General features: G+C 43.6%; 1 protein-coding gene across 1 annotated transcript in view; it reads right to left on the bottom strand.

Moving 5' to 3' along the window:
- Positions 1-20,194, bottom strand: part of LOC127216302 (proline and serine-rich protein 1) — a 58,691-nt gene extending 38,497 nt beyond the window's left edge. The window contains exons 1-11 of the mRNA XM_051176924.1: positions 19,880-20,194; positions 17,353-17,418; positions 15,695-15,763; positions 14,893-14,987; positions 14,041-14,134; positions 11,679-11,789; positions 10,301-10,384; positions 5,246-5,324; positions 4,621-4,716; positions 4,324-4,368; positions 268-1,948 (exon numbers count right to left, since the gene is read on the bottom strand). Coding sequence (XP_051032881.1) covers positions 268-1,948; positions 4,324-4,368; positions 4,621-4,716; positions 5,246-5,324; positions 10,301-10,384; positions 11,679-11,789; positions 14,041-14,134; positions 14,893-14,987; positions 15,695-15,763; positions 17,353-17,418; positions 19,880-19,924 — 2,465 coding nt within the window. The 5' untranslated portion in view covers positions 19,925-20,194. The remainder of the gene's footprint in view (positions 1-267; positions 1,949-4,323; positions 4,369-4,620; positions 4,717-5,245; positions 5,325-10,300; positions 10,385-11,678; positions 11,790-14,040; positions 14,135-14,892; positions 14,988-15,694; positions 15,764-17,352; positions 17,419-19,879) is intronic.
- Between the last annotated feature and the right edge of the window lie 154 nt (positions 20,195-20,348).

Genomic DNA, 20,348 nt, shown 5'->3' with positions numbered 1-20,348 from the left:
CTTAAAGATGGCAAAAACAAATCAGCTCCCTCCTCTGTGGGACAGAATTGCGGAAGTGAGCCACTCAGTGTAGTAAAACTTACTCAGAGTGGATAACACTTTCAGCAACCCAAGTTATCACTCCACAGAACATGGAGGAGTCAAGGAATATTCTGGGCACTGGACTTGTATCCTCCCACCCATCTGGCCTAGCACATATATAAACGTCAATATCAATCAAGACGGCTACAGAAACTTGCTGAGTGTGTTGGCAGCCCAGTCACATACCCTGCTTGTGCCACCAGGGCGGAGTTGAAGTTGGAACTGAAGGCCGAGGCAAACCCAGGGAGAACAGGCGCAGGTGATGGGGCCGAGGCAGCCACCGGCAGTGGGGTGACTGCTACTGTGGATGGCGCCTGCAGCCCTGGGAATGAGGCCAGTGCCGGGGCACCACTTGGGGCACTGGAGACAGGGAAGCCGGGGTAGGAAGGGTTAGAGGCGGGCAGAGGGCCCTGGGTGACTGCGAAGAGGGAGGGCACGGCAGTGGACAGGTTGAGTGGGAAGGCTGCAGGCGAGGCATTGGAGGTGGGCAGCACTGGGCGCACCGGCGCGGAGCCGGGGTGTGCAGTTGCAGATGTGGTGGTAGAGGGCCCTGAGAGCGACACAGCAGGATTGAGGGAGGGACTACCCGGAATAGGGAAACTGTTGGTCAACGAAGTGAAAGGAGGAAGGGCTGTGAACACAGGAGCAATGGGCGTGGAGGACGCATGTGGTGGGAGGGACATAGAACCAGCCAGGGGATTGCTCAGGCTGGAAAGCCCGGACAGTGCAGGGTTAAGGCAAGTGGACACACTGATGGGCACTGAGGTTGTAGGGTATCCACGGCCCAGAGCACCTGATAGGCCCAAGGTACCGCGAGCAGGAGTGCCTGGATGAGCTGGGCCTTTGAAGGCCGAAGGAGGGGGGCTCGTGGGCTCACTTTTGATCATAACGGGCACAGTTGCTGTGGCAGGGGCGGATGAAATGCTACCTGCATGGGTACCATGCAAAAGCGAACCTGAGGAGCCACAGCTGACTGGCATTGCTGTGGAGGAGGGGGTAGCCAGCGGAGACTGCGCAGGCAGCACTGGGGCTGAGGAGGTGGCGCTGGCCACAGGGGACTGCAGGCCTGGGAACATGGCCATCCCTGGGGTAGAAGACCTCTGTGAGGCAGCAAGAGCAGCAGGGGCATAGCACTTGTTAGTGGCTGAAGCAGGGGAATCCGAGTTTTGATTGGGAAGTGAGGATAATGAAGCCAGCCCAGTTGTGACCGCAGATGACAAGGCAGATGAGTTGATTAAGTGTGTGTCGCTAGTCGTGAGAAAGCCCTTTAAGGCAGACAGAAGAGGGCTGTTTACACCATGAGGACCCCCGGCACTAGCGATTACAGAAGGAGCTGGGGTGGCTATGCCGTGGGATGCTGGTGGGAAGGGCAGAGGCAGGCCAGTAAAGACCGATGACAGGGAAGCCGTGCTTGGGTTACTGGCTGACCCGGTGGTGGAGCTGGCTGAGGAGTGGCTGGTGAACGGGGCACACGTGGAAGTAAAGGTCTCACTGGAAGTCAGCGTGGCCCTTGCTGTCGAGCTGGCCTGAGGAGATGGGGTGGGGGTGGCAGAGGGACCTGGCAGTGGCACTAGGCCAGAAAAAATGGAAGGGACGGGAGCAGGTGTGGTGCTGTGGGCGGAAGTAACAGGTGTCACGGGCACCGAGGGAGTCCGGATCACAGTCGGGTTCGCTGTAGATGGCTGAGGCGTTGTGAAAACCGATAGGGCAGTGTTGGGAGCATTCATTCCCGCCCCAGTGGCAGCTGCTGACGCGGATGGATGGTTTGCTGCCTTGACTGGGGACACAGCGGGGACAGGAGTCGCAGCAGGAGTTGAAGGATTAGAACCATGAGGGGAGAAGAGTTGGCCTGCTGGGGTGGAAAACGCTGGGGAGAGAAGAGGCAGGGTTTATGCTGTATGTTGGAATGTCCTACTTAAAAAGAAACATAACCATGTCTTGTTATTGTTGTCATAGTTCACAAATACCAAAGAAAACCAATGGCAGGTATTAAGCGGCTCTTTACATGTCTGGGCTGCTGGGTGTCATTATCCTATCTTCATTTTGGAGCATCTGTGCGCAGGATGATAGCTATGCGCTGCTTGTGCCTGCCCATCATTGAGGAAACCATTCTTTTGCTACTTTTCTGCTTTATAAAAGTTGGGAGCTCTTGTGAGTAGGTAGTGCTGAGGCGTTGGCTTCACCCTGGGCTCCTCACTTGCAGACACCCCCTTCCTTAGAGATCTGAACACATGCATGGCCTCCACCTCAGGACCTGCGGGGCCCACATCCTGCATTTACGCACACTGACCAGTCTACTCCAGCCCCTAAACCTCACTTACCCTGTCCTGGGGATTCATTTAAGTGTAACACTATGTTTAATTCCCCCTCTACTTCAGGGCTCAGTGTTTTAGTAAGTTTGTATCAGTGATCCTTACAGGACAGCTCCCAAACCACCCAAGAACTTGTTCTCAATATTATTTTGCGTTTGTTACGCCATCTTTATTCTGACCAACCCTATGGATAATTATTAAAAGGATTTGGGTTCCTCCTCCCAGGATGAGTTCAATGCTGTGTCCGAGGCAGCATAGACTGCTCCTCCCTCTGCATCCATAACTACTGAAAGGCGTTTTCAGGGAGTAAGACAGACACTTAAGGAGTAATTGGGCTTCTCAACCCTTGGCATTTTTTTCAGAAAAGAAATGTGATAAGAAAATTAACAAACAATAGTATAAGAAGTGCAAATTCAGAGCTACTCCATATTCACATTATTCATTCAGGTGTATTTTTTCCCCTGCTCTAGGAGATTACACTTAAATCCTTGCACACGCTAAGTATACACACTATCGGATCCACATTGTAAGCAGTGACATAATTTCATGAAAATAGACTCATTCAGAGTCACCACGAAAACAGGTCTGTACTGTACTTGTGCATGTATTCTGCAAGAACCAGGATCATCAGGAATGAAACACAAGCCTGAGTTTATAAATAACGTACCACAGATACATTGCTCCAGTGGCCGGGAAGCACATGACAATTCAGTCTGACTCATGAATATGCTGAGGACCATGAACTTATAACAAAGCTCAAAGACAAGGCAAGAAGGTCCTCCCTAGGGTTCTCAGAGCCATTCCCACTGGGAATTTCTTCAACTACAAAGCAAAGGCTCCCTGCCACTAGCAGTCTCTGCAATAAGCTATGAAGCAAACAAAAGCATCCCCAATCACATAACACATCATACGTTCCTGTCATCTAATGTACTACTCAACATCACACACTATCCGCCACACCCCATGGGTCACTTATGTCCACCACTCCATCTGTCCTCACATTAATCCTGACACCAACACTCCCATTTTATACATAGGTAAGCTGAGGCTTGGTGTAGCAAAGCCAGATGTTTAAAGATCATACAATTAAGCGGCTTGATTATAGAGAGCATACATAAGGTCCTCCAGCACAGCAAACAAACAAAAACAAAAAACCCCACAACAAATAATATCATGTGATTGGGACCATGGCTAACCACCACAGAGGTAGTCTTCATTACTGTTTAGTAGTTTTTTTTTTTAAAAAGGGGAGATTTTTTAAAATTATAAAACTAAATGTAAAGGCTTTAAAATTATTTCCATAAAGTCAAGTGACTTATTTATAAAGGCAGGTGGCTCCACAGTGACAGTAGGAAACACTGATGTCTGTCCTGTTCATTCTGCACTCCCTCCTTTACATAGGAACTGCCACATCTTCTGGGCGCCTTCACAGGGAGGGGCACCTTCCCACCAAGACTCCCTATCTTGGCACAGTCATCAGGGTTAAGAGCTCCTGTTGCCCATCCATGACTGGAGAATGAAGTTAGGGGTTGCCACCAGGTGGCGCCACCAAGGCCATTTGTGCTCAGGGCCCTTTGCTCCTTACCACTTTCTACATTAGGATTTACTAGACTTACTGTCTGTCAGAAAGCGTTATCTTCATGTGCATATGAAAATCACCTTTCCCATATCAGAACACTAAGTGAAGACAGATGTACATGCCAAACAGGACACAAAGTTATAAAATTAATTTGAATCCAGATATGTAGATTTCTTGAACATAAAATCTATCATATCAAGGCACTCTTAGCAGGTATGTGTTACTGTACACCTAGGAGCCGCTCTCTCCAGAGATACTCCACAGATGCTAAACTCAAGTTCCCCGTGAGAAAAGGCCAATAATGACAATCATGACAGGTGGCAGTTACCTTTGGGTCCCTTAGGTACTTACTTTGACTCTGTGTAGGTTTTGACTGACTGGAGAGGTCTTCATTGTCTATGTAAAAATAAATGATTCCAAGCTTTAGTCAGGCTATTCCCCATCATAATCACAGACAGATATCAAAAAAGAAAAATCAAGACATAAATAAATAGACATCATTGAAAGCACTGAAGGAAAAACAGAGGACACTCACAAAAGAATCATAACTGCATGAATAAAACAGGTTGTTATGATACAGACACATTTCTATATGAATATACAAGCACTAAGTGACTTTTTAAGCAGCCCACAACAGCAGGTCTTTACCTGTTCCTACTGGGTTCGGAGTGTATGGAGGTGGAGGAGGGACGCCTGGAGCTATCACACTGGCTAAAGGTACCAGACCCGCATTGTTATAAGCACCTAAAATAAAAACACAACAGAAAGAGAAAACTTTGGGGTTCAAATCTGTGTGAATGCAGTTACGTGGCTTATTTTAAACTGCCATTTCATAGAGATGCATCTCACAAGGAGAGTTTAAGTGAAGACTAAGCAGGGGAAGACAAACCCCACTGCAAGCCCATCCCAGACAGATTCTGAAAGATGAGGTGGGCTGAACCTGCCCCACTTAAGTCCAAGTACACACACTTGACCTTTTCTAAATGCAGAGATACCAGCTACCCAAGAAAAGGTATTTAGGGCAATTTACCAAAGTGAAAACCTCTAATAATAAAGCGATTAAACAATCTGCAATTAACTTAAACAATCAGGAAAACACTCTAAAACTAAACTATACCTCCAGTAGCATGGCAGACTAGGCTATAGCAGCTGGCCATCAGCAAAATAAACTCTCAGAACTGAACTGCTGTAGATTTCCCAAGCATATAAACCAGCCCATTCCTTCAATTTAATGAACAGCAGAAAGAAGAAGCAAAACCCAGAAAACGCTTACTTGGTGCAATAGTTGCATGTGGCCGGCATGGAGGTATTGGGTAGGGGACAGGTTTGTGTGGATTGTATGTTGAGGGAGGCTGGAAAGGGAAGCACAGTGGTTAGACATCATCAAGAAAGCATCTCCTAAAAAAAAAATACAAGTTGATTTTCTAAGCACCTGGTCCTAAGAGGCTGAAGATGCCCCAGTCATTAAAGCCTCCAACTAAGTAAAGTCCTTGCTTTAATAAAGGTGGTTCTTACTTAATTCCAAAGATACAGCTTGCCAAACATGGCGTTTTTCTTTTTAGCAATCAATCATCCTCAATCATCTCCAATAAAGATCAGACCTGTCCCTGAACAGCAGGCACCTTTCTAGTCCAGCCTAGGCCAATCCCAGAAATTCCTATCTTCATGAGGAAAACATCCGGAATCTTCAGGGTTGGTCTCTCCGACACATAATGACCTCAAGGGCAATGTCCTCTTCACTTCATTAGAATCTTAGCACCAGGCAACCTGGCAATCACTACACAATGAAGTAGGAATTTGGTGTTTTGTTCTTTTGAAACCTATAGACTCACAAGCACTTTATTTTACAGTTGATGGCACTTACAGAATCTCAGATATCCAAAGCTACACTAAAAGCTGTACTTTACCCAAAGGGATAAACTGGTAGGAAAGTGCTGTGGAACAATCCTTGTACACTGTAAATATATATTGCTGTCATTGCCAAGGGAAGCTGATTGGCAGAGAGCAAAGCAGGATTTTTGAGGCACAAGAATGCAGGGAAGAAGGGAGCAGTCAGAGGAGTCATAAGAGACACAGGAAGAAGCAAGATGAATGTGTTGTGTTGAATGAAGGTAGATAACAAATATGGGGTAATTTAAGTTGTAAGAGTTAGTTAGCATTTATAATTAATATTACATCTCCATGTTTGTTATTTGGGAACTGGTAGGCGGGAATGTCCATCTACAAATGGCACCCAATCTGGGATACCTACATCTACATAAAAGCCAAAAAAGAGTTAAAAGGGTTCTCAACACACAAAAATGGAGCCAAATGCAGAGTCCTAGTCTCCCATGCCAGCTGCAGTACAGACACTTGTCTCCTGGTGGCTGTCAGCATGCCATGTGCTAAGTCACATGATGGATTCCCACCATCTTCACACAGGCTGCAGTACAGAGAGGCATCTCACAGCCACTGCCTGGGAGCTGGGGCTGCCAGCTTGACCTCAAGCTCCACCAGTACACTGCATAGAGAGTTTGGAGTTTGTTCATGTAGACAAAAGAGTTACTGATACTCAATAAAGACAGATCCAGGTGTTAAAAAAGAAAGGAAAAAAAAAAAAAAAAAAACAAAAAAAAAACACCTCAAAATGGGTTACAGTGTATTTGGGCTTGGGAGAGAAAAGAAAATGGGTATAGACACTCATAAAAAATATATAGATTTAAAATAGTATAGTCCTTAATAAGGCAGCAAAGTAATAAACCACACCAAGATAGGAAATACACAGAGTCTAGATCCTGTGTGTTATTGTGTTGTCGTTAAATTTTCTGAGTGCTAACTGCTAAGAAATATTGGATTACGGAAACTGCTAGATTAAACCAATTTAATTTGATTTCAAAGGGTATGTTACTTTGGGGGAGAGGTTATGTTTTTATTTCTACAGGAGATGAGAGATTGTGGATTCAGTCCAGGTTAAAGATGATCACGTTGATGGAAGAAGACCCCTTGAAAACCCAGACTACAGACCTGACACAAACCTAAAACACCACAAAACATGTGACATATATTTTACCTGTTCAAACGTAAAACAAATAATCATATTGGCTAACGTGTGTACAACACAAGTCTATACTTGTACAATACAGATACATGTTACCTTTAAAAAGTTTTTGTATTTTCAGAGCAAAGGGACCAGACGCCAATGAAAAGGCCCAGGTGATTGGAGTGTCCAGCATCTCAAAGTATCTCTGTTGCAGCTTCCTCAGAGTTCTGCATCCAGAACAGCTTCAAGGCTACTGGCTAAGATGGTTTAACCTCACACACTATTCCAATCAAAACCTAACAATCATCCCGATTCTCTCAAGGTTCTCCCAAAGATAGCAGCACCCATGGACAACAGGAAGTTGTCTAGAAAATGATGCCCACATTCCCAAGAGATGGGGTATGGGAAAAGTTTTGGTTATTTGATGTATTATGATGTTTGTCATTATTTAGGGAGGTTGGTTGTAAGTTGTTTTTGGACATAGTCAAAAAATAGCTAAACAAAAGAGTCAAATTCAAAGATTCTTTTCTAAAGAAAAAAAGGGGGGGATATGATATAGGAATGACAGGAAAAAAAGATAGATTATCGAATCTACTTTAATCCAAAAAGCAACTATTAATCTCAAAATATTTTCTGTTGGTATGGATTTTAGTTTACTGATACCAATTTAAAGTTAATTTTGTTCTCTGTATGTATGTTTCTACTCTTGTTTAGGATATTATGTTTATGCAGTTTATTTAAAAATGTATACATAGAGGCTGAAGAGATGGCTCAGAGGTTAAGAGCACTGACTGTTCTTCCAGAAATCATGAGTTCAATTCCCAGCAACCACAAGATGGCTCACAACTATCTATAATGAATCTGGTGCCCCCTGTTGGCCTATAGGCATACATTCAAGCAGAATACTGTGTATATAACAAATAAATATAAAAAAATGCAATATATAATTAAGAAATGTAGATAATAATCAAATCTAATAGTCACATTAGATATTCTATCAAGTTCAAACACAGATATATTTAGATAGACGGTCTTCAGACACTTCAAAGACCTAGAGAATATAGCATTTAATATGTTTAATAATCCAAGACTTCACGACAGTGAGACATGTCTGCTCCTGGCAGTACCAATCTAATTCAGAGATGATGGGCATTGAAGAAACTCCATATGCAGGTTTTTTTTTTGTTGTTGTTGTTGTTTTTAGCTAGCCATTTGGGCAAAGGAACTGCCCTTGCCTCAATTGCTGACAGGCAACTGCTAAGCTAAACTAACTGCCAAGACGACAAGGTAGAATAGTCCTTTAAAATTCCCTGCTTCTCAAAAATGCCTGTCAGATATACTAGGCCTGTATGTAGGTCAAAGTTGGATGCTCCAATATTACAAAAGAACTTTTATTGTTACACAACATTTCACCCTTCTGGGGTCTTTGATGACGTCTCCTGAAAGCCTTTCTCATTTATTACATTAAGTACCAATTAATAGTCTAGGTATCAATCCACCAGAATTACCTTCTGATACAGAATATATACTAGGTGCTTTATATTCTCAAAAAAGCCCCAGAGAAAGGAATTCCTTCTCATCGGGGCATCAGCCGTAAGAGCTGCAGCCTCTGGATCTCACGCTACATAGCCTTAGTGTTTTTCTTTGATATATTGCTGAGAAGTCTCCTTTAATCAATTAAAAGAATGTTTTACAAGTCATGTCTCCCCCCTAAGACATGAGGCGCCCTGCTTTTGTCAAGACCTTATCTGCCTTCCTGATTCTGAGAGACATGCATGTCCTATTATCAGAGAGTGAGCCTTGTGGGAAAAAAAAAGAACTTTTATAGAATTTTATTTTGGGGGGCGGTGGGGCTTTTAAGACAGGGTTTCTCTGTATTATTTTGGAGCCTGTCCTGGAACTTGCTCTGTAGACCAGGCTGGCCTCGAACTCATAGAGATCCACCTGCCTCTGCCTCCTGAGTGCTGGGATTAAAGGCATGTGCCAGGAACACTGGGCTCTTTTAGAGAAGGGAGGACTTCTAAAGAGAATTTTTTTTTTAAGAGAGCTTTTAGAGAAAGAACTTTTGAGGAGAAATCTTAGAGATTTTTGAGAGAGAACTTAAGGGGCAGAACTTTTTTTAAAGAATAAAGAGCCATGAGAAAAATGATTCGTGAATGATTTGATTCATTGGCCTTTAGATCTTATTAGTCAGCCCACCCACCTACTGTAAGCCCCCTGCCTGAACCCTCAATAGGAGTTAAAGACTAAATAGTCAGGCTTAAAGCTTTTCTTAGTTATGAAAAAAGGTAAATTAGGTATAAAGCCTTAGGTTCACAAAGATAGATAATAGATTATTTTCTTTAATTTTGCTAAACACAAATGGATTGGATATTGTAACTGTACTTCTTACTTGGTAAGAATTTCTTTTGTATATAATTTCTTGTTGTATTTTGCTATGTTTAAGTACAAATCTTCCTTTTTTAATTAGACAGAACAGGGGAATGCTATGGAACAATCTTTGTACACTATAAATATGTATTGTTATTGTTAATAAAAGAGCTGATTGGCCAATAGCTAGGCAGGATTTTTGTGGCAGAGAGAATGAAGGGAAGAAAGGCAGAGTCAGAGGAGTCATGAAAGACACAGAAAGAAGCAAGATGAATGTCCAGTGTTGAAAGAAAGTACCACCACATGGCAACTGGCTAGATAAGCAATATGGGTTAATGTAAGTTCTAAGAGTTAGTTTGTAACAAGTCTAAGCTATCAGACAAGCATTTATAACTAATATTAAGTCTCCATGTTGGTTATCTGGGAACTGGAAGGCAGGAAGGAAAACCCCACCTACAGGAAGGCACCATTTGCTCCTGGCCTCAGAAACAGCCATCGCTGATCCTCCTATCATGAATGGGCAGAGGATGCAAGGTCTGCGTGTGGGCCACTAGGACTTCTGCACTCCCTCCACTCTGGAGGTCCCATTCTCCTGCTCAATTTACATTCCCAGTCATTGGCATCATTCTCTTGAAAGGACAAGCCCAGCTGCATCACTGATATTGACACTAGTTAACTGACAGAACTCTGGCTAAAATACACAGCACAGTCCAACCTTCATCTAAATAGATAAATGTGGTTGGATTAAAACACTTACCCTCCAAAGATATGTGAACACTACTAAGTACTTATACTACCTACCCTAGGCCATTCTCTCTGATCTGGAATTTCTACTACATTTAAACTTTGCAACACACACACACACACACCTCTCACTTTATACAGAAAGCTACACATATAGAAATTAACACTTGTTTTCTCTTTTATTTCAACACATACCGGCTTGGATGGTCCAAGAATTCGTGCTGCTATTCCTTTGCCTTCATTGGTATTTTCTTCACCATCCTTTTTCAGAGGTGTGCCCTTTAAAAAAAAATAAAATAAAGATAGTTGAGACTTTAGACAACAACAAACAACTACACTGTTCTATTCTGAAGAAAGGGACTCAATTTGCCAGGAATGAGACATGCATTCTAGATCAATATTACCCTAGCTAGTTGCCTGACCTCTTTACCCTACTGTGCCATGGAAGCAGAGGGGATGATAGAGGGAAGGATGGCATGTACTTTAATACCACACACACACACACACACACACACACACACACACACACCAGAAGCTGAAAAAGAAACCTGGCAACTGAAAACCCATTAGAGACTGCTCTATAGGAACAGATCGGAATAAGCCTGTCTCAGCAGGCTGTGTCCTTAGAAGATAGGACACACTGTGATGGAGCATGGCTTCTAAGATGGCCCCTCTGGTCCTTGCTTCCCACCATCTATCTCAGAAAAACTAGGGCTGACTTGTGTCACTAACATGACATTAAAGAATGCCACCGATTTCCAAAGTCAAGCCCTAAAGAGGCCTTGCTGAAGTTCCCCCTGCCTCTCCTTGGATAGACTCCTGACAACAAGTAACATTAACTTGCCAGGCATTTAAGTGAGCCTGGAAAGAATATTCACGTATGCCAGTCAAGCATTCAGATGAAACTCAGGCCAGAACTAGAGCTAAGCCACAGCTTCCTGAATCACAAAAGCTACAGGAGTATGATGTGGTGTACACTCTTTCAATCCTAATGATTAAGAGGCAGTGGTGGATGGGATCTCTATGAGTCCTAGGCCAGTCTGGTCTACACAGTGAGTTCCAGGTCACTCAAGGGTACGGAGTGAGACCCGGCCTCAAAAAACCAAACCCAACAAACAAATAAAAAGCTATTGGGAATAATAAATGTTTGCTATTTAATCCATGAAGCTCTGGGGTTGTGACACAGTTAATAGAAATGTAACAACTTTTGAAAAGGTTCTTTTCCAAGGGCTTTGAGGACCACCCACTGGTATCCAAACAAGATTCTTATAGGCTTCATCATGCAGTTTCCGAAATGGGTTCTCAAATACACAACTGTCAAAAATGCTGAGTCTACTTGGAAAAGAAAGCAAAATCCCCATTTGTCTGGCATGTTCTGAAGGTAACAGTCAGTTAATGGCATTTATACATGAACTTTCAACTGTCTACTAATTAAGTTGAAGACATGAGAGTCCTTCCCTTTGTAGAAGCATTATAAGATGGCATATTCTTATATGTAGCACATATGTGCACAGATCTGTGCTACAGTCACACTTAGTCATGGGAAATTTTGTGTATGCAAAAGCATGCTTACAGGGAAAATCCCATTGATGCGGCTGGGTTTTCCTTTGGGATAGGGGTTTCCTGGGATGGTTCCACATGAAGATATCATGGCATGAGGGGCTTTGCAGCCTGCTTTGAAAGCCTGTAATGCAAAAAGAAAAACAAATCAAAAAGACAGTGATTAACAAAAATCAGACTTATCATATCATGTATTCCAGATAACAGGAAGTCCAGCTAAAGCCACGAACTAAGGAAGAGTATGAGGGGACGGCATTCACATACCCACCCATCAATCACCACTGATCTACACAAATGGTGAGTCCAAAGAAGTGAGTTATTACATGGAACCATGGTTTCATTACCAAGCCACCATCACTAGTACTACAAGCAACAGGCTCAAGAGAAGTCCACTATCTAGCAGCAGGGTGTGGTGCACACACCTTTAATGCCAGTGCCCAGGACACAGAGGCAGGTGGATCTGAGAGTTTGAGGCTAGCCTGGTCTACATAGTGAGTTCCTGTTCCATTTCTTCAGTTAATTATCGAGAAAAAAATGTCTAAAATGACACAAGCCTGGCTCATGTGAATGCATTTACTCTGAAAATGTTTATAGCTCTCTCTCACACACACAAATAATGGGGGTGGTTCAGCAAAAAGCACCTTCTGGTTCTTTCACAGGCATTTACATGCATGTGCACATACTCACACACAAAAGTAAAAACAAACCAATTTTTTTTTATTTAAGAAAAAGTTTTTTCATTTTCTATACCAACCCCAGTTCCCCCTCCCCCACCTTCTCTGGCTCTCCCCCCTTCCCACAACCCATTCATTCCTCAGAGGGAGTAAGGTCTTCCTTGGGGAGTCAACAAATCATTTTTGAAAGCTTAAAAAGCAACCCCAAAGAGCTAGACTACTGAAAAAGCAAGAATGACTTATTGCAGTATTCAGTTGTGAGACACAGGAAATGGATTTAGGTCTATGGTGTTTACATTGCACCCTAAACTTCTAAGATGGCACCTTAGACATGCTGAGCTAGTGCTCAGTGCTTTGAAAGGCAAATATACTCCAGTGGATGTATACTGTAGTAGGAATAAAAGGTATTATGTGCAGCACACACACAAGTCATATTCATATCAAAGTACTTACAGGGATGCTGTTTGCATTTATAATTACTTTTATAAATCCCCAATACACACAATGACATTAACTGTATAATCCAGCCTCCAACTTTAAAACATCTCCAACCACTTCAACTTTAGTGTGTGTGTGTGTGTGTGTGTGTGTGTGTGTGTGTGTGTATGTGTGTGTGTGTACACACACACACAGAGTACATCAATTTGGTCATAATAAACTACACTGGTCAAATGTCCTTACATATAAATTTGTATATTTCTTCCTTAGGACAAACTTAACAGTAGAACTTTTGGACTAATTCATTTACATTAACAGTTCTATAGAGCAGTTCTATGGTCCCAGAACAGTGCTGAACCAAAAGAGTTATGCACAGAATACATTAGAGGGGGGAACCCCCCCACACACACACATTGCATATTGTCTTATATATAAGATATTGTCAAGAAAACCAGTGAGAATGCTGTTCAAGAGATGAGAGATGAAGGCTAGATGAAGGCTGGACATTGGTGGTGTGTGCCTTTAATCCCAGCACTAGGGAGGCAAAGGCAGGTAGATCTCTGTGAGTTCAAAGCCAGCCTGGTCTACAGAGTGAGTTCCAGGACAGGCTCCAAAGCAATTCAGAGAAACCATGTCTTGAAAATCCACCCCCTCCACATACACACCAAAAAAAAAGTGATGTGAGGTGAGGTTCATCTTGGTGATGAAACAAGGAGAGAGGCAACACTGCCCTTCCTGAACTCAGGAGGCTTTAAAGATCACACAGGTGAACAGCGCGGCCCTCAGAGAGCATGAGCTCCTTCAAGCAGGCTTCTACTTTAGTGGAGAGGCAACATGACCCTAGGAATTTGCAAGTGTAAATGGCAAGTGGAGGTTCCGAAGCTTGGGTAGATACCCTGCACCTTTTACACATTTTTCTTAATGAGGTGGAGTTTTGTTTCAGTACTCGTCTCCTATGAATTTGACTACTGTAAGTCTGCTGACAGAACAAGTGTGAAGTCATTGTTCCCAAGCATATGAAGACAGAGTGCTTGGCCCTGTGGCAGAGCTGCAGTGCCCCACAGGGTGACCACCAATGGATTTTCATTCCTGTGTGACTTCTGCCCTCACAGCTTTTTCTACAAGACCCTACTGGTGCTCCCTCTTGGACAAGAATAACTACGTCTAAGTTTGTCCCCAACACTGCCACAGTGAGGCAGGTGCGTCACTGTTCACCAGTACCCGAATCCAGCATGACATCTGCACAGCAACTGTGAGGATTACCTGCTCCAGGACTCTTTTACACCGTTTCTTCTCTGACATGTTGATCCTGAATAAATCTTCAATGGGACGAGAATTCTGTGCATCCACAATGTTTCTGTCAAGGAAACATGACTTAGCTTCTGTGTGAGGATCCGGGAAGACATACCAAAGGTCAGACACGCTTTGTGTTTATGATTTATCAGCACATACTGGACTGTAGAATATACTGCCTATGAATAAGCAACTTGCCCATCCTTAAACTTTGCCTAAGAGTCCCTTTCCTTCTCTTCATCTCATGCTTACCTATGTTCTCAAATGTCAAGTGTGGAGCACTGCACAGCCTGACACCATTCTATCACTCTTGTAATTGCAGGCTCTGAGGCTACATGCACCCTCCTCAATAAACATCCTAGGTTTTTACCAGTTTGCTTTTTGAATTACTCAAGATGGGAAGGAGGCAAAGCAAATACTGAAATGTAGGGGTGTGAAACAGCCTTTAGACTGAGAGCCATGTCTACATATGTAGGAAACACAGGGGTGTTGACTATGTAAAAGACACTAGAATCCAGTACCATGCTTTCACAGAATGTGGGCATCTTTGTTTGTTTTGTTTGGAAATGGGTTCTTACTGTCTTACTCAGGGTCTTCTGCCTCAGCCTCCTAAGTTCTGAGATGACAGATGTGTGCTATCACAGATTCCATTAGAGTTCTGCTTCCTTACATGATTGACATATTAGCACAGATCACTTTCCATAGACTATTTCATTATCATTCTGTTGCCTCACGTAGCTGTCACACTAACACATATCAGTGACTTTAAAAGGCCAGTGAGGTTCCAGATTTGAACAGGCAGTAAAGGGAGTGAGTACTCACGAGGCCAAGAGCTCCAGAGCAGCCAGCTTGTCTTTACTGAAGGTAAAACAGCTGAGGATGCTGACCACTTCTGCTGGGTGGACGGCCACCATTTTCTATTATAAAACATAACGTGTTTCAGTGTGAGACTCTATGCCAGACCTTACCTGCTTCGGGGAAGTATAATTGTTAGTATAAACATTTCAGGACACAGCCTAAACTTAGCCAGGAAGAACAAAAGCAGAAGGTTAGCCTCAGCAACTCGAGGGAATCCTAGAAATACTGAGGCACGCTTGGACTCTTTTGAGTACAATCATTTCAGAAGCAGGTCTAAGTTCTGCATGTGTGTTTTAGATCTGTTTTCCAATGTGCTCGCCTGCACCAAGTGTAAGCTCCTCTGAATGGCCATCTGAAAGGTCATGGACAGAGCTGGCATGTACACAGGTGACTCAACTCATAGTGCAAGGCACAGGAGTCACAGTTGGGGAAGGGACTGAGCTTCTCTCCCCACATCAGGGCTCTCTTGAGTCTATAGTAATGCATGGTAGGAGATGCTGCAGAGTCTGCATCCTAAGGGTCTAAATCCGAGAACTCTGCTTTGCAATAAGCATATTCCCCCAATTTGCCAGTTAGGACTGGCACAGAATTTAATAGTAGCACAATGCAATTTCACACTTTTTAACACAGTCATTTGGAGTTTCACAGTATAATGGGATTTAAGGTTAGCTTTCTAACACATACCACAACTTGATCTGGGTTATGCAAAGGTAGGGGAATGAAACATTGGCACTTCACACATGGGCAAGAAGGGAGGGTCACTCACATGCTGTAGGGCTTTCATGGCCTTCAGCTGTGGTTCTGCCCAGGAGAAGTACCTTAGGAGGTCCACCACCTGCAAGCAAAGAGACTCTTCAGTTCTCATGACAGTGTCTGCACACATTCCTTTAAAACAGATTCTCACACTTGGGATTCCTGTCACCGTGTGTGGAAGATGAGCATGGCACCAGAGTATAACAGTGTGACAAAGCACTTCAGGAAGACTTAAAACTTCAGTCTCATTGCAGGACAGGCCTCATATCAAGTGTTCAAATTTACAAGCTGTTCTCCTCACATCACTACATGAGTGTAGTGGCATTCCCTGTTCACTCCCCACAATACCACAATACATGTTTTTCTCTTCTTTCTATCTTCCTTTTTTTTTTTTTTTTTTTTTTTTTTTTTAAATAAAGGAGACATACAATCTAGAGTTGGCCTGGCAGTGCATGACTGTGAACACCAGCAAGGCAGGAGGCTGAGGCAAGAGAATCTTAAGTGCAGGATGAGTCTCAGCACCTAAACAAGTCTCCATCTTAAAATAAAAATTAAAAAAAAAGAGGGGGGTCTGGGATGCAATGCAGTTCAGTGGAGGGGCACTTGCCCAGCATGGGCAAGGCTGGGGGTTTAATCTTTAGTATCACAAAAGAAATTAACTATTAAAAGAAAGTAATAAGGATATGCAGGAAATGGCATATATTGAAGAACAGGATGTTGAAAAGTTAGGTGGAGAGGGAACATCGGCTTGGTGAACACTACAAATGGAACCGACAAAGCGCATGCGGGGCGGGGGCAGCTCCGTCATTCACTGGGGTGAGGGATGGCCTGCAGCTCCACTTCCGCCCTTGGATCTCTACTAATCCTTGGAGCTCACTACAGCAGTCAGTCACAGATCTGCCTCAGCACTGCACCATGAGTCAGAGAAACAGGATCTCAGGGGCCCCCACCACAAACAGAGGCCTTAATGCAAGGGTGAACCCTGTATGCGCCAGTCAGGGGTAAGCAGAGCACTGGGGTTCCCTCACCCTGGGAAGCTCAGCGGGGGGGGGGGGGGGGGTTCAGCCTATTGGCTGTGGAGCACAGTCCAGCATTTAGACACGGTCTTCTTTAGTCAGAGTGAATTTCAAAACTGTTCTAGATACTAGACAAATTTAGTAAAATTTATAAATTCATAAACCCGAAAGTTATGATTTCTGCTCATGAGTGTTTTGCATGTGCCTACATATGTGCACCACAAGTGAGCCTGGTGCTCCAGGAAGGTATCAAATGCTTTGGAAGTAGAGTTTGGGATGGTTGTGAGTCACTATGTGGGTGTTGAGACAAACCTGGGTCCTCTGCAAGAGCAGGAAGTGCTCTTAACCACCCAGCCATCTCTTGAGCCTTTGTTATTTTTCCCCCCAAGAATAACTGACAGTTTAAGTAGCTTAAAAAAAAAAAAAAAAAAAAAAAAAAAAAGATACTGTGTTTTTAAATGGCCTTAGAGTAGGAATTGTGGAGTAAGTACACAGCAATGCATGTGTCCCATGCATATATTCTGTAAAGTCTCTGGACAGATTTAGGAGCTTCTGTAGCTCTGGCACAAAGAGTCAAAGCAATTCTAAATGTATCCAATGAGTAAACAGACCCACCCAAACACTAGTACAAACGGCTTTGAAGAATGACAAATACCTGTTCACTGGAGAAGTACCCATGAACATATTCAATTGCTTTTAATTTATATTCTGTCAAAACAGCCTGGAAAAGGGGGGTAAAAAAGAAGTAATGTATCAGCAGCATGTTAATATTCAGCTACCCACACTACATTACCAACCCCCCCCCCACCCCATCCCCAACCTGATAGGGACTGGTCTCATTCAGCTCTGGCTGTCTGGCTGGGAGCAGCAGCAAAGGGGGCAACAAGAAACCCGACCTTTTAGCCCTGCTAGGGCTCCATGAGCACTTACACAAAAGGAGTAACATTGTAACAGAGCCCAAACTAGTATCAAATTTCTGAATATCTACTTAGTTTCAAAATATATCTAGCTGATACAACTTGCCAGGCCTTTTCCTTTTTGTTATTTCTTCCTAGAGTGATCTTACTATGTAGTCCAGGCTGCCTGGAACTAGCTAGCAATGTAGCCCTCAGCAGCCACCCTAGAGCTTGCTTCCTCATTCATAAAGGCGGATCCCAATCATAATCCTCAACCAGCTGCAGTGAGGCCCTGATAACCAGAGAGCTGACACACAGCAGGTGCTTGACAAATGACAGCCCTCCTCTCTGCCTCAGCAAACTATTCAAGGCTAAGGGAAGTCACATAGCTCTCCTCCAAAGACGGAAAGATCAGGCAAACAATCCTAGCTTGCAAGCCACTCATTGTAAAATACCAACTAGCCGTTTTCTCCTCACTACAAAACAGATGTAATACTGGCATTTCTCATACATACCATTCTACTAGGAGCAAATGCAATGACCAGTCAAAACATTCAAGGTGCTCAATAGTTTACCTTTTACAATGCACTCTGGGTAATGTACTGAGGCATGTGATCATCATCGTTACAGAGACAGTCAAAAAAGCAAGGTTCAGGACCAAATCCTGGCTTGAGCTGATGACACCAATCATGTTTCAAATCTTCCCTCAATGCTGGAGATGTTCAGCTGTGTCCCCCACCCCCACCCCCCCGGGCGTGGAGCTCAGGGTTACATGGTCTTAATATCAGACTCCTGGGCGAACATCAGCTACCTAAGAAGGCTTGGCTTGCCAGCTGTAGACTCGGGAGTACACCATCTAACTCCACAGATTAGGAAGCTGAAGTCAAACAGGAAGTTCATACTTATTAATAGCTCTCATTATCATCATTTTGAAAAAAAAAATACCTCTCCTATTTCTGTCCCAGGTGACTTCTCAGAAGTGTCTACTTAAATGACAGGAGTGTCAGCCAGAATTATCTTGGATGTACAGAAGAGGCATCCTGATTTAAAGTGACATAAAGCCTAAGCACAATTCCTAACAATTATAACCCCACCCCTATTTAGAAATGCCTGTTTAATTCCACTTTAGTGGACTAAGAGTGCCGATGGGCTTCTCCAGCTGGCAAGCCAACTAAGACCAGAAATATGGACTTACAGGCTGTCTCAGATGAACAGACTTTCATCTCCAGAACCTTTCCAATTCCCTCGTTAATACTTATTACCAGTCATTTTCACAAGACTGAGAAGGGAGAGGACATACTCACACACACTGATATCTGTATTGCTCCAAAGCCTGTATTCAGGTCTACTTTAACTTTAAATTTATTTTCTCACAAGAGTGGTTAAAAATCAGCTGAGGAACTAAGTGTGGCAAATTGTAAGTAGATGGTAAAATGACATTTTGTTTCAAATTTTAATTAGATAAAGAGAATCTGCAAGAGCAGAAGTCTATTTGAAAAGAAAGAAGTCAGCACCATCAAATATGAAAGATTAATTCCGTTAATTTAAAAGGGGGGGTCTTACAAAGAGCAAAGGAAGAACTATAGATCTAGCGGCAACGTTTGCAGTGAGTCTTACAAGCTGAAGTAAATAAGGACAGCAGTGTATGGAAACAACTCTTCTGGTGTCAGTCAGGAGCACCAGTTTGAGGCGCCAACTCGATGCAGGACAGCCCAGACCAAGCGCTGGGATGGTGGCTCACATCTAATAGGTATTTTTGCACAACAGATACTTTTAGACTCAACACTACATTCCAAAAAATTTACTGTCTGGTTCAACCCAGTTAATAGAAAATACAAAACAATCTCAAAAAGCAGAAGGAAAAGGAAAAGCAAGGCAGGGAATATATTCTGCCTAGCTTGAGATTTGAAAAGAAACTTTCTGGGTAGTACTTATTACTTCCAATGTTGAGTCATTCCTGTTAACTGAAACATGGAAACCCTGAATCAAATGTCACTCAACCAGAAGGCCTGAGTTATGAGGGATTTACAGTTGGCTCCGGAACAGTGGTAGTCCAAACGTAATTCCCGTACCAGAATGATTTCTCAAGTTTAGCAATCAGGTGGCTTATCTTCTATTTGAGCCGTGCAACCTACCGAGATGCAAGCTCTTACATTACACATGAAAGTTCAAGTACCTTTGACCATTCGAGGACTCTTACTTTTTGCATCATCTACACACAATACCTCAAAGAAAGTAAACCTCGGTAATTATCTCAGAAGATTTTTAGGGACCAAGGTCAATTACCTTCCGAATCTCATCCAGCACCGTCTCAAAGGACTTTTTGTCCATCTTGAGCACTATTCCGACGTGGCTTCTCACAGTTCTTCTGGAAACGAGGAAACGCTCATCCCAGGTACGCCCCGCGGATAATACGCCAGAAGGAAAAAAAGGAGGCGAGGAGGTAGAGAGTACTGCAAACTGCACCCAAACAAAGCAAAAATCCCCAAACGAAAACTTAGAAAAAGTTTTTATTTAAAAACAGACTTCAGTAGGTTTTCCACACACGGACTGGGGCGTTTGCAGAAACCGGGGCTCCGGAGGGCGCCGAGGGCCGGGCGCTCCGAGGGAAGGTCGCCGCGCCACGCGCCGCTCACCGCCGCGATCTGGGACACATGGCCCGGAAGGCGCTCAGCCCCGCCGCTCCGCCCGACCCCGGGGTCCCGCAGCTTCGGCAGCCGGCGGCCGTGCAGGTTCTTTGTTACCCGTTTTCGTA

This window comes from Phodopus roborovskii, unplaced genomic scaffold (genome assembly GCF_943737965.1).
Source record: "Phodopus roborovskii unplaced genomic scaffold, PHOROB, whole genome shotgun sequence".
NCBI lineage: Eukaryota > Metazoa > Chordata > Mammalia > Rodentia > Cricetidae > Phodopus > Phodopus roborovskii.
The sequence above is the reverse complement of the archived record's forward strand: the minus strand, read 5'-3'. Positions and strand labels throughout refer to the sequence as shown.